The sequence below is a fragment of the Larimichthys crocea genome, chromosome I, assembly GCF_000972845.2.
Source record: "Larimichthys crocea isolate SSNF chromosome I, L_crocea_2.0, whole genome shotgun sequence".
Lineage (NCBI taxonomy): Eukaryota > Metazoa > Chordata > Actinopteri > Sciaenidae > Larimichthys > Larimichthys crocea.
Genome location: NC_040011.1, coordinates 32,578,114 through 32,602,580, shown reverse-complemented (window position 1 = coordinate 32,602,580; position 24,467 = coordinate 32,578,114). Strand labels below are relative to the sequence as shown.

Below are 24,467 nucleotides of genomic sequence, written 5' to 3'. Positions count from 1 at the left end.
CTTCAGTTCAGAGAGAGACAGGTCTGAACTACAGGCAGGTCAGTTTAGTACCCATGCTCTCTTACTACAAAGCCTCGCTGTTGCAACGTGCAGAATGTGACTTGGCGATGAAGCCAGGACTGTGCCGACAACAGATTTCCTGTGCCCATGAAATAATATCCTTTATACAAACATGTTGTTTTTTAATGCAGTGCAGTGACGGTTCGACAGAGATATGATGTTACAATATCACTATAAATGACAGATGGATATATTAGATTTTACATGTACAAATTCCAAAATTCATTGCTATTGTGTGTTGTTTTTAAACTGAAAAATAGTTTTTGACAAAGTGTTGAACCTCGCCCATCTCTGCCTGTAAACAAGCCTTTCAAGGATGTTCCATGACCCTGTTTACCTGAGGAAGCTTCCAAACACGTGTTTCTTCATCACTGACCAACTCTCACAGCCTTTTGTTACTCTTATTCCAACTGGGAACGTGTTGCAGGCATCAAATTCAGAGTGAGTGTATATTTACACAATAACAGTTTGAACATTCAGTTCTTTATTTTTTACAAAAAGTTTTTGAATCTATCCTTCCATATTTTTACATAAACACATTACATGAACAACATTTCTTGATAAAGATCTAAATATTCAGTATTTTGCTGAACACTTTACACTTACATGTAACCAGTAATCTTTGGTGGCAGTTTAATTAGTATCAATGATAACTAAAAACAACGCTAACACATCAAAAATACACTGAGATGAGATAAATATCACTTTTAATAGATAAAGCCTCAGACCTCAGAGCTATAATAAACTAAACTGAAATATACATTAAATGAACTAGCCACCCAATATTATAAAATTATTAAATGCATTTTCAACAGCCTGTTACCAATGACCAGTTCATCTTTATGTACCAATTCATTTTTCATTTGTCTGTACTTTGTTGTATTTTGTCCAGCTGCTTTGTGGCACAATGTTTTCCAACCATTACTAACATTCAGCATATTAAACTTGAGTAAAAACTAGCTTTTGGGACATAGTTTCATGTGACTCCTGCCAGTATACTGTTTGATAAGCTAAAATCATCAGCATCATCATATCACGAGTGCTACTAATAATAATGACAAGAACACCGCTGTAGTTTCTAAAGTGTTTTAATTGATGTATTACAATGTGTACATTTTCATCAGGTAAACATTTACAATGTAAGTGATCATTTAATTGGTTGAAACTCTACATTTCAGTTCTGTGATCACTTCAGTGTTTGAGTATAACAGTCCTGTTCTGGACAAGATACACAGGACCTTAGCTGTTTCCAAGCCCAGTCCATTTGTATGCATGCAAACATTACTTCATATCTTCTACACATTAATAGATAATATCAAAGGCAAACAGGAACCGTCTATTCTGGAGAAATGCAATTACAGTTCAGTACAGCAAAGTTAGAGATCAAGCAACGTACTATAGCTTAAATACACAGTTTATGTAGTTAAAAGGCCTTTACAAAATCAAAGCCGTTTGTCATCTCTCACAAAGATTATGATTATTTAACAGAAATGTGTTTGAATGTGTTTGGAAACACTTCTTTAGTTGATGAATGATAAGATAGGATTTAGCTGTGTGCATGCAGTTCACTAAATGAGTATTAACGTCTGCAGATGCTTTGCTTATAGTCTTTGGAACGACTTTTAGGATATTTGGTTTTTGATATTTTGAAGCTGTAGCAGTGATTCTCCACCCATACCATATTCTATCTATCTGTCTCTGTTTTTAGTGAACTACCTTTGGGTACATGTCTGTCTTTAGTGACAAAAAGTGGTCATCAGGTGGCAGTGCACTGTTTTCCACAAAGGTTATAAATTGGCTTCAGATAAGATAAAGTTAAATTGCTAAGTTACCTTTTATCATTTTGTTTAATTAGTTTATAATGATGTGCCCTCAGGTACTTTCAGTTTAACTTTGTTATTTATATGTGTATATATATATATATATATATATATATATATATAGTAGGCCAAATTCAATGTGGAAAAATGTGCAAAGAATGCATTATAATAATGAAAATAGTTTTCATGGCACTTTTAAAATTTCTGTGTGAAACTTCCTTCAGGATGTTATGCTCAAATAGTCCCATTTAAAGCTTAACTGATGCTGAGGTAAACGCAGAGTGAGGAAACAGAAAGAACCAAAGATCCATTGTGTGACAGTAGCTCTGAATATCTGTCTCATCATGATCCTTTTTGCCTTTCCAACATATCTGATATGACTGCATCTACACACCAGTGATTTGTTAGGCTGACATGTCTGCTGCTCTGTGCGGCAATGACGAGACTCTCTCCCCGGACGTGCTCAGCTCTTCTCTAATGAACTCTAGCCCACCAAGACCAAAAATCACCGTCCATCCACACGAGATAGATTTAAGCTTGATTCAGTAAAAACCATAAAGAGCTTCCCATGAAGCTGATAGAGCAGGCTGTCCATATCTGGTGGTGACAAACACCAGCATTAGCTTAAACCTGCTACTCTGCCCAGTACAATCAAATCGCTCTTACAGTAATACCAGCCTCGCCTACGTTATCGACAATATTTGAGAAGTAGCTAGTCACCCGCGCAGGTAATACACGCCTTTAATTTTTGTGTGATGCTCTACAGTGAATATGAAAACTGAAAACATTGTGAGATCAATAGGTGAAGACTTTCACCTATTGATCTCACAATGTTTTCAGTTTCCACATAATCATGATACACTAGAGTCCTCCATTCAGAGTTTCGTGTTGCTGTGCTGCCAGAAGCTTAATCATTACTATGTATTAACCTCTGCTTACAACACTGGCCAATGGCACATTCAGCCAGGTAGCTGCAGTGATAGTGTGATAGTGCAAAGCCAATGTGGAGATGTTACTTTTATATTTTAACAAGACACATGGAAAGCCTTTGTCAGTAGCTAGTGCTGATCGTCACACATTTAGGTGATCCTCACACTTGCTGATGCTAACTGCTCCACTTCCTGAAAATCCCTGTCCTCTGTTCCAATCCTAAACAATGTCCAAAAAAAGTGCAGAAGCCATTTTTTATTTTTTTTGTATTTTGGCACATTCAGTATCTAGCACCATCAAAGTTCTGCCAAGCAGCCTGTTTGGAGAGAAATCCTGTATGTTGAAGCATATTCAAAACGAGAGTCACACTGGCATCTTAGCACCAGCTGGAGAAATAAGATTATCCTATCAGCAGCGTACAGAGTTTGTAGCCCGGCTACTCTGCCAGTCCTTCTGGACCACAATGCTACAGAGAGCTCATCTGCAAAGAGAGGATGAAGAGTTAACCGCAGGTTGATGAAGCAAATCTATTCTGGTCTCTCAGAGATACAGTTTTCCAAACTAATCTCACTTTTCACTTTGGCCTTGATATTGTGAAAAGCTATGGCTTCTGATTTGGTAACTTAAGGCGGAGGATTGTTGTGTTCCTTTGTTACCCCTATTTCTTGTCATTTTATCTGTTGCTCTCATCCCATCTTTTATTACTACTCTTGTGTCATTGCTGAACTAGACTTTGTATTTGCAAACACATTTTATGGTTTGTTTAAACCTACTTAACAGATGGGTGTTTTTTTTGTTTGTTTTTTTACGACATATAAGACAGCAGAATAAGAGCCACACGTTACAACCAATTACACACATTTTGTGAAAAACTAGTACACGGTCCTTTGATTGATAATCTGTGTTGTCCTGATGCAGTAATTCCTGAAAACTGATCTAGTGCTCCAGAAAGACTAAATCAGATGATAACAGTCTGATTATCAGGTGGGGTTGATGCATTTTCTTACTTTTCAAGAATACTAAAGTTAGACAAGAGAAAACAACACGATTTGCTCTCTAACAAAGATCACAACTACAACTGTTTTCTGTGGAAGGTTTTTTTTTTCTGCCACCTGTTACCTCAAAGCACACATGTCTAAAGACTATCAGTCTTAAGTTCACATAGTAGAAACAATACACACGAGTGCTCAAAAGATTCAGACATCACATACTCTCACACAAAGAAACAAAATAGCAAAAGAACTCAATTCAATGGATTCCTTTTTGTTGCGCAAGCTCAAGTACCGTTGGCCTCAGGTGAAGCGAGGCTTTAGAGCGAAGTCCTTTCCTCATGTCGTTCTACTAATAAGCACCAGTAGAGTTCAGCTGGTCCCGTCCCCCCACTGCACTGCCACTCCTCACTCCTCAATCCCTCAGAGTAGCAGTCATTAACTGGTGGCAGTCCAGATCCCCTCGCAGCTCCAATGGCCCTGGCAGCCTCATGCCTGTCTTCTGATCCACACACCAGCACTTTCCCCGCTGGCCATCACGTGCAGGATGACACTGTGTGGATACAGGATATGTTGAATATTCTAGTTACATATATTAACTTCTTCAACAATTCCTACAGCTTCTGCTCTTATAAATATACTTTATACATTATATAATTAGCAATAGATCAGATGACTGCGTGTGATGTGAAAGGTGTCCTCTTTATAATAAACTGGCAGACAGCACATGTTTAACATTTTTTGGCTGGACCGCAGCAAAGCAGGGCCCAGTCCTACATGAGAGTCCATTAGTGACTGACTGAGTTACAGAGTGAGTGATGATGTTACACCTTTCAGAATGAATAGGCACGAACATTAGTTACAAACTGTAACTCTGGAAACGACCAGTAAGATGCATTGTGATCAGATCACTCAAACCACTTGGTGAGGTGGTCTAGGATGCATTTGACCACATATCTTTTCAAATGTAAATACAAATGCATCCTGGGCCACAGTGAAGTACTGAATACTCCGCTGATGTCTTGTAAGTAGGCCTACACATAAAACACGCTGTCTGATTGAGTTCACTGTACAGCAGATGACGTGTTTGAGCTCTCTACCTGCAAACATTACATACCATTCATTTGTGTACACACTGTCTGTTTCAGTTGATTTCACCATTGAATCAGTAACTGCAAATCCGTATACTGCTTAAAAAATATATGTGAGGAGAAACTTAATAAAGTTAATAATAATAAAATGGCTACAGCGAATACGTAATCATCCATGCATTCTTGTAAATTCAGCTTTAAGTTCAGTACATTAAGTGATTTGTTTCTGATAGCTAACATGCCAACATTGAGCAGCTAGGTGTCCGAACACCATTTACACAAAATTTATTAAAGAAGACTTTTTTATTGACAGTAAACGTGTCAAATTGTACACAGACAGTAAACAGTGACCAGTATTGGCTACTTCTTTGTCACCAATGCAGAAAGTCTCCAGACTCCCTTAAACAATCTTGCAGATTCAGTAGTTTCACAGCATGTTGCTGTTGCGCTGATACAGCCTGTAACCCTATGAGTATCAGTGCAAGACCTTTAGTCTGTACCCACCACTCGGGCTATGTAAATATTGAGCTGAAACCACAATTGGCTTTTAAACAGCTTTTACTTCAGCTAAAGAAACAATCTTACACTCATAGAATCTGAGTTACAGTATGTTATATTTTATAGACGCTATCACTACCCACAATCACACAAAAACCCATTCCCAAGAAATCAGTAAGCAGTCCATACCTCAGATGGCACAGACAGTACAGTACCTGATATTCACCATGAGTGAATGAAACTGTAAAACAAAGTTAAACCTACTGCTGTGAGAAACAGAGATGATGATTACACTCTGTAACAGTCCAGCAGGAGAGAAAACAGCTCTCCATGGAGAGGCATGAGTGAGAGTGCAGTGTTAAAGCAGCCCAAATAACAATCAGTCTGACAAAACATACAGAGTGAGTCAGAGAGAGACGACAGACATCACAGAAACAAATGAAAGAGCACAGGGAGTTAATACATTATTAGAATGGTTAAATTAGAATAAAGTCTCTTTTAAATAAAACATTGTGGCAAGATTTGTTCTTGCAACTGCATTTATAACATTTTAAATCAAACATAGCCTCTCCATGCTGTGATATGCTACCTAAGTACACTTTAAGAACATCCTTCACTGGGACCACTTCAGAAAAATTGCAAAAAAAACATTTCATCTACAGGAATTCACATTATAGACGCTGCCACAGACTATATCTCATATAGGTCATATAGGCTGTTTGCAACAAAAAAGCTCTAAAACACACTGTACACTTCCTGCCCAGTACACTGACATATAAATGACTGGGTGGTGAACATAGTGCAGCATTTAGGTGCTAAAGAAACAGATGTTTCTCACAGGAGTTGGTAGAGAGCAAAACGGAGGTAAAGGAGAGTAAACATGGGACGATACACCAGGTGGGCTTAAACACAACTGCCAGTGAATGCTAATGTTGCTCCATTTAATAAGCAACATGTAAACATGTTCACCATATTTTAAATGGGGACATTTCATCAGTGTTGTGTTTACAGCTTGTTGTGTTGCCTCCAAGAATCAATAAATTCAGGTTTATATAAAGCTGAGCACATGGTAAGAGGTTACAGACTAGTTTGATCAGCTTGAAACTGTAGCTCTCTGTGACAACAGGCCTGCCATTTAAAACTTTTAAAGAAAGAATCATACTGTACATTGGGTCAAACTACACCCAGCTAGCACTTAAAGTTGCTTTAAACAAATTGTGAGAAGTATTTCACATAATTTGTTTCAGAGCCTCTGACATTCCTCCTGTGATGTTTTAACAATTCCTGTAAATACAAAATTTATTTTGTGATCTTGTGCCTTTTCTGTAGTGATTTGCAGTTTCCAAAAGCCCCCAAGAGCAGTTAAAAATCTCAGAGCAACCCTGCCATGAAATGATTCCCAGTTGTCCCTCATGACCTGTGCTTTACTTCCCAATAGGTTTTATCACAGTGCAGTTTTAGTTAAACAGTAAACAGATGCCTGTGAGTTTGAGCAGATAGAGATACTTTAACCACGTTACACAATCAACATAACTTGATGACTGGTGCCTTAACAGAGCTTTCCTTTTATCACTGACTCCATGTCTGCTGCTTTGATTGCATATGAAACTCTGAGCAGTCTTATCTGCGTTTTTATGCTCCCTGAGTCTCATTCTTATCTGCATAGTTGCCAAAACGTGCAAAGGCAGAAAAAGAGTAAATGCATCCAAAAGCTAATTACATCCATCACAGCAATAAAGTGATTATTGTCCAACAGTTTAGGGGAAACCACTTTACACACACGTAGTTCAACTGTTGGTTTCTGAAAGTAAATCACTTTTCACATGAGCTTAGCAAAATAACGTCTTGGCATGACCCAGACAGTGTGCTTGGAGACAGTTTTGTGTTGATTTTGAACTAGTAAGACAATATTTCATCGGCTGCAGGCATGTTTTGTGTTTTGGCCCACAGATTGCTCATGTGGTTTGAAAGGAACTGTCTGAAGTATAAAGATAGGCATTTTTATTTGTATTGGCTTAATAATTGAGATTTACAGTTCACTTATGCACATGGCCAAATAGTGGTCTGCTCAGCAATTTAATAAAGCTTCTAATGAGTGTGTGCTTGAAATCACAGACCTGTTTAGCATGAAAATCTCCATTCTTGTCACAGTTGGGTATGGGGATGGTGAAGAGATCATCGTGTGTGCGGGTATTTGATGCCAATCTGTCTAACGCTCTCTGTAGCTCAGCACGACACGGAGCCTGTAGGAGAGAGAGTTTTTGGTTAGATTTTTATAGAGTTTATTTGCAATGGTGTTAGAAAACTCCTGTGTTAAACAGAAATGCCAAAATATTATCTCCAGTTTTCAAAATCCTGAAAAAGTTTTGGTAAAATCTAAGAAAACCCACAAGTTATATCATTTCAGCTAGTCATAAAAAATAATGAATAATATATCTGCCTAAAAAAATAGAGACAGTAATAATGTGATTTTAATGCTGCAAAAAATACCATGAAAACTGGGAGACAGGACATGATTCATACTTTACACTTTTGTACACTTTGGGGGTGAAAGATTATTGCTCAATCAAATGACACTTAAAGACCGAGTGTGTCACATTTAGGCTGCTCTCTTAGTACAAGTAAAGTATGAAACAACTGGATATTCATAATTTTGTTTTAATTAGTATGTAATCAACTAAAAGTAAGAATTGCTATGTCTTTGTTACCTGAGTATGAGCCTTCATGAACAGACAAACTAAACACTGCTCTAGATAAAGCCTTTCACACAAAGGTTATAAAGTCCTACACACTGCCCCTTTCACCTGCAGAGCACATTTCCTCAAGTGTTCACGAGACGTCAACTGTTGCACAGAAGAGTTTTTTCAGTATTTGATTATATTATACACACTGTGTAAAATATATAAAAAATATATATAAAACTGTAATTTTACCATCATGGTTTATTTATTGAAATCAAAGTGAGAGGCTGAACTCCACATCACACAGTCAACACCCTTTACATTGTTTGTGCAAATAGTGTCGAGAGTCTGCTGCACTGAATTCACGAGCCTGCTCATGATTGCATGTGAATGCATCATTCTGGCTTTTTTCAGTCAGTCTGCACAACCACTCCAACTGCATGTCCGCTAACACTTTAAAAACAAGAGGTAAACCTATCTGGGTGGGCGACTCAACTAAATCTAAATGTGTGTCTGTTTGTATACATGTTGCATTCGTGGAACACATTTGTGTGTTACATGAATGTACTACAATGTGATAAAACCATCCTGTTACTCATTAATGGGAAATTATGGCTCCGCTCTTGCCAATGTTAAAACAGCAAATTGCATGTTGATGTCAATGTGCACCTGTACTTTATTTTGCAAGACCGCAATTAAATGTTATGGTCTGTAAATAACTAATTTGTACAATTTATAACCCGACTGTTACGCTTGTGGCTTTGGAACTATAAAGGCTTAATGTAAAACACCTGCTGGTGCTAAGGCATGTGTTGCAGAGGGGATTGCCTGGGCTTGTTGTTTTCAGTGAAACTGATAAGATGTCAGAAAATCTTTTTTCTCACCAGTGCTGCCTTGGTTTCCTCCCTGGCGGTGTTGCTTCTCTGGTTTGTGTATTTTGGAGGGTGTCGGGCCAGGGTCTTCTGGATGCAGCGCTTATCCAGCGGACTGCACCGGATATTGCTGTTATTCGGATGCTCGGGGATGATCTCATCCTGCCTGTCCATCGCTAAAGGGCAAGGAATAGTGCTTTAGTTCCTTCAATTCAACAACAAGGTGAATAATGCACTGTGAAAAGAATTACAGAAAGAGTTTGTCAGAAATATTTATAGAGCTTCTGTTGCATAATTGTCACATTTTAATGATAATTTAGGGCAACATCCATTATTGTAATGATTTGCTTGGGTGTCAGATGTAGAGCAGAAGCTGTTCTGCTACTCCTCCTTGTCCTTCTACGTAACATGCCATACAGCTGAACGTGGTGGGATGTAGGCTAAAAATGAGGCCAGGTTAACCTCAAGGACACAGAGCCTCTTCCCGCTCTGGGGGGTAATCTGTACCTTAGCTCTTGCCCTGGTACTTTTCAACTACTGCACCACAGCCATGCCACGAGCTCTGAGGCTTTTTAAACGATACCACCCCTGTTTTGCCACCCTCTGTACATTGTGGTCTGTGCCACATTCACCTTTGCATCCCTATAATCCTGCAGTTCTGTGGCCCTGCAGGCAGCCAGCTGCTTCCTCAGGAAATGCCCCCCTCCCTCTTCATTCTCCACCCCTCCACAACAACCTTAGTCTGTGCCAGATGGAGGTTGTTAGAGGGTATTTGCACTGTCACAAGCAGGCACAACTGTGCGTGTGTGTGTGTGTGTGTGTGTGTGTTCTAGTTGGTGGTTGGGGGGCACAAGATGGGTAAAATGAGGGATAAAGGTTACGTGTGTCTTTCTTTGCATGTTGACTTTCACCTGTGGCTTAAGACCTGGCAATGTTCTATGCTTTCTTTCATAACCCATGGCATTTTACAGATTGGCACAAAGAACTCTAAACTGCGGTTTTACCATTTTGAAGCAGTTCTCGCTCTGATCACTGAACCAGATCTGAGCTCTGGTTAATATCTAAGGTCACTGCCAGGCATCCAGTTAATTGCTGTTGGCAAAGAGACAATGGATGTGGGTCAGTAGTAGCCTTCTCACATGTCTACAATGCATGAAGGCACACATACACATATTTAGACCAGTGCAAGCTTTTCAAGCGTGTCCTGGCCCTGATCTATTGATCCTGATCTATTGATCCTGATCTAGTGATCCTTGGCCATCTTCTGGTGATGACTTTAATTTTTTACAACTTGGTGACAGGAGTTGGAAGGCGACCATGTTTTTTTAAACTTCATAGACAGTCATCTTGCTTGGCTTGGCTTGTCATGGGGGGAAAGTGTCTCTTGGCTGTTTGTATTTTTAGTCTTGTTGCTGTTAAGCTTTGCTCATCAGCACTTTCTTCCACAAGAGCCAACAGCGTTTCAGCTGTTTCCTTCGTTCCAAGTTGTTCTTTCTCCTCTTTTGCCAGTTCATACTTTTCCGATTCCACGTTCTTTCGCAGGGGTGAGCCAAAGTGATTTAGAAGTGGGTCAGGGGTGGTATGTCCTGTTTGCTACCACTGCTGTTTTCCATGGAGGAAGTTGCCACTTCTCTGTGTGGTTTCATATGATTTGGATCAGCAGCTCTTGGCGTTTGAAACATAATTCCTAAAGTGCATTATCAGCCCCGGAGCTGATATTGCAGTTCAGTGCCATTCACAGGTGCATGGCAAAGATAAAGAAAGGTCAGGGACAGTCTTCACCTGTCCTCTTGGCCTGTGGATACATTGTAATACGTCAATGCTAAGCAAACAAGATCCATTAAAGACACAAAGACCTCTACCTGATTATTAGTCTGCAGATTGAATTGGAACTTATCTTGATAGCCAGAACAGCATGTGATTAGAAGATGTGCTGTTACATAGAATTACTGTGGTACAGCACTGTGAGCACAAAGCTCCATTTTGTTAGCACTTTACTGACAAATACCAAATCTATTACACAATAAACTGCACTGCTTGCTCAATCTAGTTCTTAGTTCTAGTTAAATATTTGTTTTCACATATCAGCCGGTGCACTTGCAAATGTATTCGTCACGCTGGCCACCAGACGTGTGAGCGTCATTCATTATGAGATGAGAGTGAGAGAGCAGTATTACAGGCAGACACTCTCCTTCTGATGAATCCATTTTCTGCCTGGGGAAACATCACCATCACTGTGGTCTCATCATTTAATCTATATTATGACAAGTCCATGCTTATATATCTGTCTCTCTCTCTTTGTAATCTGTACAGCACTGACATAAGTCAGTCATCAGTTTTCAAATTCTACTGTTAGTGGCTTTAAGGCTGAACTTGTAAACCTCAAAGACAAATATCCTCCTCAAATAAATATTTAGTTAAGCAAGATTGGCAGAGTACTTTCCTACAGTTTATACTTCCCTATCTTAGATCTTGGATCGGAGCCAATAGAGAGTCCACTGTGTGGGACAATTGTACTAAAATCTGAGATGAAACCTTTTTACAAAAAAATGGCTTTATTTGTGCTCTAATAAATACAGATTGACTAAGGATGGTTAGAGTGCATGTTATGTAAAATACTAAGAGGAGCAGCTGAGTAACTTCCTCACAGGGACTGATGTTGGAACCGATATTAGCTTATCTAGCTTATGTGCATATGTTATGGCCAATAAGCAATAAGAAATTACAGAACATACAGTATGTAAGAGCACTGACCCACTGACAACAAAATGTCCTACTCAGCACATTTGTTCCCAATTCTTGGGTCCCAAAAAATAGCATACAAAAACGCAACATAGAGGAGTTAGCAGGTTGCTATCTCTGTTGTTGGACTTCACCCAACTTGTCCTTTGTTGTACGAATAAAAGAGCAACTTAAAAGCAGCTGAAAGTTAATCTTCTCATTTTGCTGCAGTGATGAAGAACATGTGGGTGTCTGTACACCGTGACATCAATGGCAATGGTTAGAGGTGCAACTGGTGCAGATGTAGGTGTGCCATAGCACATTGAAAACTTTTAATCAGAGAGGGCAGTAAAAGGTGTGGTGTCATATATTTATGTAGATCAGATATACAAAAAAAGCAGAGAAATGTGCTGAGATTTTTATAGAGAGCCTGCTCGTTACCCAGGAATTGACTCCATTACTGAGACCTTTGACTCAGCCAGTGTCATTCCTATTCTGTCATCTTATTCATTTATGTCTTCCAAACATTGAGGTCAGTCTGTTTGGAACAAAATGTCAGTCCATAAATCTTGCCTATAGTGGCTTGAAATTTTTTCACAAAGCAACAGGCAAACATTGTTTATAGTGTTGTGGTTCTCTTAGAATAGTTTACATTATGTTGACAGCGACTAATCTCCTGAAAAATGAATAATCTTCTCCAAAATGTTTTGTAACACTTTGATAAGTACTTTTCAAGAGTTCCTGGCTGCAAGCTCAAAAGTCAACTGGGCTTACTACCAAAGAAATGTTCTTTTCAGTCAACACTGGATGCTGCCAGAGTATCAGACGGCTGGTTTCCAGGCAGAGGATTTCTCTGAATCAGTTAATCATCATCAGCTGATGTCAAGTGCAGTTGTAGGAGCACTGTTCAAGATTACTGACATGAGCTTTATACGATCATCTTTATAGTGTCATCTGTGAAAGTAAATATAGAACGTTAAATCAACACTAAATCACAAAGGCAAGCTTTGTGATAAGAAAACGGCCGTGTAATACTGCTCTGGCCTCGTCCCGTTTAGCTGACATCAAAATAGGCATCCAGACAAAGTCCAAAGAGTGTGCGCAGCAGCACTTTACTGTCGTTGTTGATTTAGTGTCTATTTACTCTTTGAATCCTAAATTGCACAAGACATAATAGATTGTATTTAGAAAAACACGCTACTAATCATTGCCACTGTAGAACTGAAGCTATAAAATCACACTCATCACTGTGGGAGCTTTTGAAAATGTGTGTGTAGTATATTTCAGTCCATGGATTGAAACTTTGTTGTTGTCTCAGATATAACACACACGCGCGGACACACCCACACAACCTCGATAGATAAAAAAATAACGTTCAAAGACATCTGGATTCCTGTCACCTAGCCAACCATATAAACAAGTCCATCGGCCGGATTCAATCCACTGCTTGCTTTGTATTTATTTGCTTGCAGATTGGTGAGTAAATTCTGTCATAGAGAGCTGGACTAATCTAAGCCAGCCATGACTTGTTGATACACTCATACTACTACTACTACTACTACTGCTACTACTAATACTACTACACGTGATGAATAGATCTATGAATAGAGGGAAACCTGCAGCTGCAGTGAATTAGGCCAAACTATTTTGAGTAACATCATTAACTTAATTTTCAGTGTATTGTTCTTGTTTTAATATATGTACAGAATGAGCATCTTGAGTGGAAGTGTAAGGAGAGGAAATGAATATTACAGCACCGGTGAAGGGGTGTTCTGCCTGAACAAATACAGCATTTAATCATTATAAAAGGATTAACACACACATATGAAAGCTCAGCCCTTCAGGATTCACTGTCTTTCTCAGAGTAGGCCTGTTTCATGTTTGTCTATCTCTCAGCTCCAACACTAGAAGGGGGTCCCTGCCCCACAGAGGACAGCAATTAGCTAATCACATTTACTCCTGCATAAGAGCCCCAGCTGTACAAATGTGCTGCACAACCCAAAGAAAGCAAATACACAACACTAAGGGACATCTGCTGAAAGAAGGTTTAGGAAAATCCTCAAATAACACCATGAAAACACATCCACATCTTTAACCAGTGCACAACTCCCAAAGCATGCTGAGGAGTCCTCGCTCGGAGGAGAAAGGAAAATCTAGGTTAGCATGCTGCTTTCATAAAGGCCTGTGTGCGTCACAGTAAATTGGGCATAGTTGGACAGAGTCCGGCTCCACCAACAGCTTCATTCAAGCAACTCCTTCAGTGCCTGTAGGTGTAAGACTTTTCATATCTGACATCTGTATCAGTTTGTAAATTATATCCGTTTCACTGTCAGGGGGAGCATTTGAATACGATACCCAGCCAGACCCGGCAGGAATGTAGGAACAGATGCCAACACACGCATGATGATTTATTCTAAGTATTAAGATAGAGAGGGTTTCTAAGAATGGGATATTATGATGCACTGAAGCTGTCCTTGACATGAGATGCAGGATATTGCTTGTTGTTGCTATGGAAATTTGGTTCCAGAATAGCCTTAAGGTTGATACATTTTTGAGAGAAATGCACTGTTTTGAAGCAAAGAAAATGGAGTCATAACTCACAACTCTTGCCAGCCTTATTTAATGCATTAGCTTTCCTTCTGTGCTTTTTATTGGTAGTCGAGAGCTAGACTTAAAAATTAAGGACGAATCATGAGGCAGCACAAATTCTCCTGCAGAGCTGTAACTATCAGCCTGAACACCCACAATTCCCTTCAATGGGCTGTCGAGCTCTGCCTCGATTCCATGGTCTTTTTCATTATGAATTCTCCTGGTTTTTAGAAACCCTCTTCTATTTTTATCTAGCATGTTCACTGTTGCTAGGAGTGGGGCAGTGTCAGACATGTATTCAGGAGATGCACCCCCTTGTTTAATAATGCATAAGTACGGTGAATGCGCCACAAAGGAAATCTCCTGCTGGTGACTGGAGTTGCTCTTCGTCTCTCCCTCATGCCTTTCTGATTGTGTCTCTGCTGCCATGGTTTACATTGAACATTCTTATACAGCAGATCTGAGCTGCTGCCCAGAAGAATTGATTTACAGTGAGATTTATTGGGCAGAGCTTCCCCGCTTTGTTATGACAGACTCCAGGGGTGAGAAGGAGTGTGGAGGCAAACAGAACTCTGCGCTCAGATTACAGAACACCAAAAACTTATGAACTTTGCAAAATGTTCCATCTACTGCTGTCCCCGCCCCGGAGAAAGGACCAGAGACTCCCCCCAGTGCACTATAACCCAGTTCCGGGCCAGCTGATCGGACAAGGCAGCATCAAAGAGCCGATATAATGTTCAGGCAGAACAGGCGAGCCGAGCTGAGACAGCCCTCCGTTTTTATCATGGTCTGAACAGCTTGCCTCTTCTTTCTGATTCCATTTAGTCATGCTTATGTGCCGGCCTAACCTATGCTGGCCCTGCACAGAAAGGCTCTCATTTCAACTCTGGCAGCAGGAGTGCCGATGAGCTCATCCTCATGAAGGAGCTGGACGCGGTGGGCGATGCTGCGCTCGAAGGCTTGTTAGGGTTGGGGGGTGGGGGGTTGGTGCACCCGGGGCCAGGGAAACAGATGCTGCTATGAAGATGAGCATCCTGGGGGTTTTATATTAGCTACGTTGATCCAAATCTTTGGTGTTCTGGCTCTAGCTGATAGCCTACTGTCATTACCCGTAACTGTCTGGGAACCTGGGCTCAGTCGAAGCAGCGGCGGGCCAGTTAGTTGATAATCTGGAACAAATGAAAGAACCACCTTGTCTGCAAAGCTTTCTAACGATTGTCTCATATGGCATAATGGAAATCAACACCACTCCCTTTGAGCAGAGCAAAGAAAGACAAACAGTGGAGACAAGTTTCCTCAGCAGAAAGAAATTAACGTCAAAGCAGTGAACTGGAACTGGATATGCAGATAAGACATCCAGTATTAGACATCCCACTGTGTGAAAGTGGAAACAGACTTTCTTCTTTGCAAAAGGAATGCAACAACAAAGAGGAGAATAAGAAGTCAGCCCAGAAGAGTGTGATAGAGACATGGACAGTAAAAGAAGAGTAAGACATCTGCAGCAGGAGGAGGAGGAATGGGGGCGTCTATGAAAGAGCACCAAGTGAATTACTGATTGCAGAGAGCTCTAATAGCCCCAGACTGGCCACACTCCATTACAGTCATTTCATACAGCAGCTTTTATTACCTCCTCCCATTACAAACACACACACATATTCACTTGCGCACACACACGCACACACGCACACACACAGACTCTTACATTCCCAGTACCCCTACAGTGCACTTCACTGCCTGCACTACACAACTACCTGCAGGATCTCAGCTTAACATCAGCACAATGAGGTAATAGCACAAGGGTTGCTGGGAAAGAGAATTTAAAAAATGAAACAAATGCATGAAACAGGTAACTATCATGATCATATCATCATGCACGTCACACAGTCATACAGGGTGCAGACACATGCAGGAGACGCATACAGTACAAGCTCCACACACTGACATGCACACACGCCCACCCCAGCTATCAGCACAGCGCTGTGCCCTCTGAAGCCTGCTCTGCGTCTTACAGCAGGGCCTCTTTCACAGCGAGCGACCGCAAGACAGCAGAGGGACACTGTGTGCGCTCTCCCATCAGACCATGCATGAGGAGCTTGTGTGTGTGCACGCTCTGGTTCGGGGCTTAGCCGAGATTAGGGTAAACAAGCAGCACGTTGTCGCACACCCCCAACTCTGACCCTACCCATCTCAGGTAAGGCCCAGGCAGCGGAGACAGAATATATTCTGGTCTGCTCTGCCGTGGGTCCGCTGAGCGAGGTTTGGAAAGACCTGTTCAGATGCATGCTTTGTACTATGAGAGCATCTTGACAGAATTTGCAGACATGTCAAAATGTGGTGTAAGTGTGTTGGTGCTGTGAGCCCAATTGTACCTGTCAGCACCTAAAAGAAAGAAGAAGAAGCACCCTGTGGAAAGAAGTGTAATCAGTTCACACACAGACCCTGACCCCTTCACTCTCACCTGAGTTCTCCTCCACCTCCCTCTCATCGGTGCACACCCCTTGGCCGTGCATCAGTGAGTGCAGTGGCCTCTCCACGCCACGTGGCGGGTAGCAGCGCAGGCCCGTGCCACATCGGGGTGAGTAGACACCACAGTGGGCCCCTTTAGGCAAGGCGCAGGTGGGGCAACAGCCACAGCCGGGCTCTCGCACCGTCTCCTCGCAGCCTTCCGGCAGACGACAGCTAGCCAACCTCTCCTCGGAACACACCGGGCAGCGGATGGCCTGATCTGATAAGCACAGCGCCACCAGCGACAGGGCGGCAAACACCCAAAAGCCCCAGCAGGACGACCCTACTGCCACACCACGCACCATGGCAGCCCCGGCACCTGCACGCAATCCTTTGCCCTCGTGTCTGGTCCCCCCTTGCTTTCTCCCCCCTCCTCTCTGAGTGTTGTGCAGCTTTTGATCACTTCAACAGCAGATTTTAGAGCAACAAGGGTGGTTTGAGAGGAACGCTTTGTCCAGGATGGTCTTTGATATTTTCAGCTGGTTAGTGTTTCAATTGCAGGGACACAATGCCTCTGCTGTATTGCCTCTCCGTTCCTCTGATTCAATTTCACAGCGCAGAAATTGGAGCCTGTTCGTGATCTGCTCGGCTGGCGAATGTAGTGGTGATAAGAACTAGTTTTTGTTATGTTGAAATGAACAGTTGCAGGAAAGATATCCACCACTGTGTTCAGGTGAGTCTTGCTGTCTCTTCGAGTCTGAGTCCAGAGGCTCGTCCGCTCTCTAATGAAGCACCAAAAATTCTGGTCTACAAGTGTCCAAATGCAAAGCAGATCATCAAAAGGCAGTGTTTCAAGTAACAGCTGCAGTTTCCTCCTCTTGCTGGTGTGCAGTGCAAAGGACTCGCTCCTGAGAAAGGCTCAACACGAGTGGCTCTCCTTGGACTTTATACTGGTCCATGGACACGCCTCTTTTCTATAGTGAGAGAGGAGCTGAAAGGCACAGTGGAGAAAAGCCAGGCAAGCTCTCCCTCTGTCTCTCTCTCTCTCTCTCTCTCTCTCTCTCTCTCTTACTCTCTCTTACTCTCTTACTCTCTTACTCTCACTCAGACACAAGCTTATATACACTCTGCCTCACTTGTCCTCTCTCAATCCTGAGTGCATGGAGAGAAAAACAGTTGAATTGAGCCCTTGCTTCGTCCTGTTACTATTCTTCTCAGTCAAACATGTCCGACTCGATGTGTTGATTTGCACTGATGAAACATTTGGGTTCATAAAAACAAAGGACACACATCAGTGCTGTTCCACTTTAATCAACCCCAAATGCCCAACACACACACACACACACACACACACACACACACACACACACACACACACACACACACACACACACACACACACACACACACACACACACACTCACTCACACACACACACACACACATGTGTGTGCGCCTCTGGGGTTGAACCATTGTTCAAACAACAAAACAACCTCATGCCTGCTCCTTCAACAGGCTCTCAGTGTGTGTTTGCATACATGTGTGTATCCAGTGGTCAGTCCAGTCTGTGCTTTTGCCCACCCCCCCCCCCACCCCTCATTATGTCGGCCTCTTTCTCTTTTTCTCTCTCTCTTGCTACTAACTGGAGTGGGCAGCTATAAAAGGCAAATGGACAGTCTAAACCCCCCCCTTCGATGTCGCCCTGCCCCCACCAGTCCTAAAAAAGCTTCCCACCAGTGGGATAAGTTTTAACAACGCTACAAGCTGGGATAGTTTATTATACATGTGTGTGTTTCTGATCATGAAAGAGTCTTTAAATCAGCGTGTTACTTTGTTCTTGTTTGCCTGTGTTTGCAGATATGCCCTACACCCTGCCTTAAAGGTTTTCAATCATGGCTTTTATTTGTCGACGTAGCTGTTTTTTTTCTTTCCTGTGTTCCTTTGCCTTCATTTTGCCATGGAAACCCAGCATGTATTGTAATGCCTTTGTGAGTGTGCTTTCTTTCGGCTTTTTTTCCCCCAGCTGGTAGCTGGTTGCCATAGGCGGGCCAGTGGCAGCAGGCAAGCCTTACAAGGCCGTGCACCAACTCAGGTGGGTGCTGTAGTGTGTGTTGTTAGTTACACAGCACCCAGATTCCTCATCTGTCCCATTGTGCCAAATGATGAGAAATTAATCGAGGTATCGATGGCCTTTTTGTGATGACGCCACGTTCTGCACTGCAAATCAATTATTTAAGAGAAAAACGACATCTGGTCAATTTCAAGCAAATAGTTTTAATGAGATGACTGACTGTAGTAACAATGTAGTGAAGCCGCTCACCGGTGCTGCAGCTCCCAGCAGCTTCATTATGTGTCATTTATGAGGTGTTCGACTGTGTGCGTGTGCATGTGTGTGTTTTGAGGGGGCTCCATGCAGGATGGTTACTCAGAGGTTAGCAGTAGTTAGTAATGCTGTTTTGTAGGTGTTTGCTGTTTGTGAATGTGTTTTCATGTATGAGACAGCCAAAGAGAAAAGTCCCCGGCCAGACATGAACTGGGGACATTGCAGTTCTTGGTCATAGCTTTAACTCTTAGGGCATCAGGTCTCCCCATCATCTAATATTTCACAGCTCAGTCAGTGTGATAGTGTGTGTTTTGTGGTGTTTTTTTTGTGGTGAGTTCCTGAGTTCATTTCTGTTTGGCCTTAAAGTGAATGTTTAACATGTGACTTCAGTTGTAGTAAAAAAAAATGTGCACATTACATCATTGGCAGATGCTTTATCAAAAGCCACCAGCAATGAGTACATTTGAGCTCAACAAGAGCACAAGCTTGATGTCGTTAACAACTGGACCTGCAACCCAACCACCCAACTATCTGTGTCCAAAGTGTTTATGGTTTTTCATTTGTACAGACTTGTTTTATTGACTGGGGAGAGTACAGTTGGACTGAAAAGTAGCTTTCTGGTTTGGCCACAAGATGGAGTAATAGCTCCTTAAATGGAATCAAGTCAGCAACCATGTGGAGCCCGTGAGCTGATATTAAACCCATGATGAGTTCTTTGTTTCACTCATAATCGTACAGTGTCACAGACTCGACATGTTTAGGTTTAGTAGAGGAATGTTTATATAACAGTCATGAAAATGGTAAGGAGTGATCTCAATCATTGGTGTTGCTCCTCTGCTGCATGAGTATGATTTGGTCTTTGTTGCTCCACCTCGTTCAAAATTAAGTTCCTGTTCCTTTAAGGGATCTCTCCAAAATTCACCGTAGTGACGTTGCGTATTTTCCATATTCAGAAAAAGTCCAAAGGAGTCCGGAGTGTGGAATCTCCTACTGCGAGAGCGGTTCTCCTCCGGGTGCTGAGCAACAAGCAGGTAAGATGTTTTCATCATTACTCAAACTTACAGTTATCTTCCAACTAAAAAAAATACTCAAAAAGTACTTTGGAATTTATTGTAACGTGAAGACATGCGCTTCTCAATTTCATTCTGAGCGTGTGAGAAGGTTTGTTATTGCTGTATTGCAGAGAAGTTAGAGTTTTTTAAATGATGAAAACATTTCTAAGTAACTGTACACTTCATAGTTTTTGTCACATTTATATTTGTAATACATATTTTGAGAATGTGATACTTTCTTATCACTGAAAACTCATACAGAGCTTCAAAAGCAACTTTTAAAAAGTGCACACTTGAATATTTTATTTCCAAATTTATTCTCAAACTCTGTCTACAAGCGTTGGAGTGTCACTGACTGTTGGCGTGGAAAGCGCTTTTACACTTGCTCCTATGTACAGACCCGGCAGGAAGTACATGTGCAGTGAACATCATCTCTTTCTCATAAAGCTAAATGTAGTGACAGGGTCGAGCAATCAACCGTAGGCTCTTACCCCCACATTTTTTTTATAAACTTCTTTTTATTCTGTCCAACCAACAGGAACAGTGAGATGCAAGTGTTGCTTCTATTTCTTCACATGCTTTGTAGAAACAGTAATGGAGGCTTTTAATAGTGTCAAGAACATAAAGAAAGTCATATTGGTGACAGTCTCTCAATCTAAATGTTACAGCATGAATGTATGCAGCAGAGCAGCCATTTTTTTAACTTTAGAATAGTGATCTGTCTCTTGATTGTTCTATAAACACTTAATGGCATGGCAGACCTAGAGGGGAAAGTACCATAAGAAGGAATCTGGCTCGACCTGGTTAGACCTCTGCAGACTCCAAATGATCTCTCATGATCTAAATATTACAATTTCTTTCCGCAGAACATTTTTTCATCATGAACACAGAAAAACTTCCTGAATTTACCACCCCAGAGGAAAATGGGATGGGTGAGTATCTGATTCCTTGTCTTGAGTGTGAAAGTGTACGTGACCAGGCTGCACAACGCACCCTGCCTGCCGTACATGACTGCAGAGTATTGAGAGCTGAATATGTGTGTGTGGAGGGGCTTGTTCAGGCTGCGTTTGGTGTCCGACCACAAGTTGTTTGTGTCCCAGCAACAACCAGATAACAAAATGTCCCTGCACGTTTACTGTTCACGTGGGGATTTTAATATGGCATTTATTATGTCACAGAGAATTGTGCTTTGCTGGTTTGAAGTTACTGTCATTGAAACAAAAAGTAGCACAAAATTTTTACACATGGCCAACGTGTCACTTTTTCAGACGTTTGCAGTGATGTTGCAGACGTGAAGCCACAGGAGGAGGAGGAAGAGAGGGAGGATAACTCATTCAGTGAGAATGGAATGGAGTCTGCTGAAGGTGTGACAGATCCACGTATGTGTACCCCCCACACGCAGACACACACACACACACACACACACACCCGCTTGACATCTTTCCGCTCTACGTTTTAGCCATCAAGTTCACACTGCCTTGCGTTTGTACAATTACATTTTGTCCACGGACAAAAGTTGGAAAAGGTGTGAGGGACGTTGCTACAAAGCTTGAGATTTAATACAACGAAACGCTGCTGTTGGGAAAAAAAATTCAAGTCTAGCAAAGAAACTAAAATAATGATCTTATTTTTAGTGTGGCCACTGTGTATTACTATGTTTATCTTAAGACTTTTAATGGTTTCATGTACCAGAGTGCGCTACAATTTTCTCACATAGGAGTGAGGAGGAGAGTTTCATTCTTTGACTTCAGATGAGCATTAAAACAAAATTTAAATGACATATGTTATTTGTATGCCATCCATCTGATTTGACAGACAGACAGATCTTGGATGACCTAGTGACCCCGGGTATAGTTAAAAGAGCCTTTGTTGTGTCTCCTGCACTGGTGCTCATTGTGATGTGTCATAGAGGGCAAAGCAATGACCAAAAAATTCTCCGAATTTGATTTAATCTGCTTTCAGCTCTCTGTTTGGATGCAGTGAGAGCAGTAACATGAGTCCCAAGTCAACCCCAGCATGATTTAGTACCTCGCTGCAATGTCATGAACTGTCTTAATTATATAATGTTATCACATTAGCATTGTCACATATTCTATTTGCACCTTTACACACTGTGATCATCCTGTTTCTCACAAGACATCTTGAGTGTGGAAATGTTTTTACTCGGCTTGGTGATCTCAGTGAAAAAAAAAATATAAATAAATGAAAAAGAACATGGTGTTACAGGCAGATCTCCTATTTATTTCTGCCACCCATCTACCCTGCTGGGTGCACTTCCTAAAGCCCTGCTCTGCGTCTGATGCACAGCCTGCGGTTCACTGCTCTGAGACCCTGGACTCTATATCGGGCCTCTCGGAGCTCTGCGTGCAAAGTTTCCATAGCACCTCTGAGCGCTTTCCACAATACAAGGCGCTGCTCTTATGCTCATCACCAGTCACCGCCAAGACCACAGTGTGGTTTCTGGATGGAACTGAGTACACTGGGGGTTGGTTGACACTTAGCAAGATAGGTGAGAGGTCCTGCAAACCCGGCCTCTGGACTCTGCGTGTCAACAGTTGTGGTGACGAGAAATTGACAGATATTTCCTGTATGGTGAGGAAGTTTGACCTGCTGTAAGCAAGGCCCCGTGGAAAATGGTCAAGAAAATACAACAAATAAAAGCTGCATATCATAGGAATAGCTGGAATAAATTAGGGAGGTCGTCTAGTGCAGATTGTCGTTGGATCTTGGCTGTTTTTCTGTGTCTGTGACAATAAGCAATCAGTCTGAAATCTGTTTTTAAAGCAGATGAGCCTGCATGTCTCTCCTGCCCTGGTTCTAGTTTCTGTGTTTTCAGAGGAAACGCCTTCCCTTTATCTTGAGCACACATCTTCTGAATCTCTTTGTGACACTATTCACTGCCCCAAATTAAGCTACCCACACTTTGGAGATGTTCTAGCACTAATCAAGCTATCAACTAAAAATACAAATGTAGAAGTGAAGTTGAGACAGGGTTTCACATTCTGGCTGGAGTGAAGTCTCATCAAGCTTATTTAGCACCTTATTTGGAAGTGTGAACTGTTCTATACAATACTATACTTTACTATACTTCGCTGACTATGTAAATCAGTGCTTTTTATCACATGTTTCAGTCCCTTCGTGTGTATTTACATCAAATATCACTCAAAATAATACTCTTCTGCATGGACTCCTCCTTCTCAGGTCCGATAAAGGCCGAGGCAGAGGAGATGGAAGACAACGAACAGAGCCCTAAGGCTGAAAAAGAAAGAGAGATCGTGCCAAAAGAAGAAGCAGAAGGGGCCAGTGAGGATGGAATGGAGGAAGGATTTGATGATCAGAGGACAGAGGAGGACGATGATGAGGAGAGGGATGTGGAGGGGGATGAAGAGGGAGATACCCTGAATGAACCACAGGACCTGTCACTGGTGGATTACTCCCGTTACGACAGTGCGGCCCTGCCAGATGCCCACGTGGCAGCGACGGCTGATGCAGAAGAAAGTTATGCATCTGGATCAGTGCCCCCCCGCATCGGGCAGGCGTCAGGCAAGCTCAACTGTGACATCTGTGGCCTGTCCTGCGTCAGCATCAACGTACTGCTGGTGCACAAGCGCAGCCACACGGGTAAGCACAGGAACACAACCCGAACACCTGACCTCAAACACGACAGTTGCGCAACCATCTCTCTGATGATATCATGGGGAGATAACTCGCATTGACTAGGTCAAGATGTTTGATCGAGTAACTACAATCACGAGCACACAAGTCTGCATGACGCATTAGTCCTAACCAGTGCTACAGCCGGTGCAGCGATTGTGAAATATCCTCCATTGTTATTCATATATAGCTAACATGCAAAAACTTGTGATTTGATCGCAGCGACAGATAGATGAACACATCATAGACCATCTGCAGTCACTATTACACCATGAATTATGCAATTCCTGTAATTACTCACTCACATATAAAGTTCATGAAAGTCAAAAGTATTCAACTCAAGTGCTGAGAAAAGTGTGTACAGTATGGAAAATAAGGTTCATCACATACACGAGGCACACATTTTCTGTCATGGTCGGCTTATTGTCAATCTACGTGCAGGAATATTTGTCACTGTCATGAAAAGTGAAATCACATTTGCACAAAGAACCGAGAATTAAGGTTAGGAGTTCTGTATTTAAATGTAGCGTGGGATCTTCGACACTTCCATCACAAAGCTTCAGCAATACTGAGGTTACCATACTCCATATTACAACCATGATGATTGCATTACTGACATATTTTTATATATATATATATATCTTCGACACTTCCATCACAAAGCTTCAGCAATACTGAGGTTACCATACTCCATATTACAACCATGATGATTGCATTACTGACATATTTTTATATATATATA

The 24,467-nt window shown here is 41.7% G+C and overlaps 2 protein-coding genes across 2 annotated transcripts; one reads left to right on the top strand and one right to left on the bottom strand.

The window, feature by feature from the left end:
• Positions 1-1,132: 1,132 nt before the first annotated feature.
• On the bottom strand, positions 1,133-17,630 carry LOC104920380 (insulin-like growth factor-binding protein 4). The gene is made up of 4 exons (XM_010732633.3): positions 16,710-17,630; positions 8,954-9,117; positions 7,506-7,631; positions 1,133-4,352 (listed from the first exon to the last, which is right to left on the bottom strand). The coding sequence occupies exons 1-4, from the start codon at positions 17,059-17,061 to the stop codon at positions 4,215-4,217; spliced, it is 780 nt and encodes a 259-aa protein (XP_010730935.1). The 5' UTR covers positions 17,062-17,630; the 3' UTR covers positions 1,133-4,214.
• A 1,126-nt stretch (positions 17,631-18,756) lies between these two features.
• On the top strand, positions 18,757-23,802 carry LOC113744001 (zinc finger protein Aiolos-like). The gene is made up of 5 exons (XM_027282138.1): positions 18,757-18,788; positions 19,973-20,050; positions 20,938-21,003; positions 21,340-21,450; positions 23,273-23,802. The coding sequence occupies exons 3-5, from the start codon at positions 20,952-20,954 to the stop codon at positions 23,785-23,787; spliced, it is 678 nt and encodes a 225-aa protein (XP_027137939.1). The 5' UTR covers positions 18,757-18,788; positions 19,973-20,050; positions 20,938-20,951; the 3' UTR covers positions 23,788-23,802.
• Positions 23,803-24,467: the final 665 nt, after the last annotated feature.

What these genes read in the sequence shown, in the direction of transcription:
- LOC104920380 (XM_010732633.3), bottom strand. Translation starts at nt 17,061, where the DNA reads ATGGTGCGTGGTGTGGCAGTAGGGTCGTCCTGCTGGGGCTTTTGGGTG. An exon ending in GGAGGTGGAGGAGAACTCAG is followed by an intron (nt 9,118 to 16,709) that starts GTGAGAGTGAAG and finishes CTTGCCCTTTAG; the next exon opens with CGATGGACAGGCAGGATGAG. An exon ending in GAGATTTTCATGCTAAACAG is followed by an intron (nt 4,353 to 7,505) that starts GTCTGTGATTTC and finishes GTATCCACACAG; the next exon opens with TGTCATCCTGCACGTGATGG.
- LOC113744001 (XM_027282138.1), top strand. Translation starts at nt 20,952, where the DNA reads ATGAACACAGAAAAACTTCCTGAATTTACCACCCCAGAGGAAAATGGG. An exon ending in CCCAGAGGAAAATGGGATGG is followed by an intron (nt 21,004 to 21,339) that starts GTGAGTATCTGA and finishes TCACTTTTTCAG; the next exon opens with ACGTTTGCAGTGATGTTGCA. An exon ending in TGAAGGTGTGACAGATCCAC is followed by an intron (nt 21,451 to 23,272) that starts GTATGTGTACCC and finishes CCTCCTTCTCAG; the next exon opens with GTCCGATAAAGGCCGAGGCA.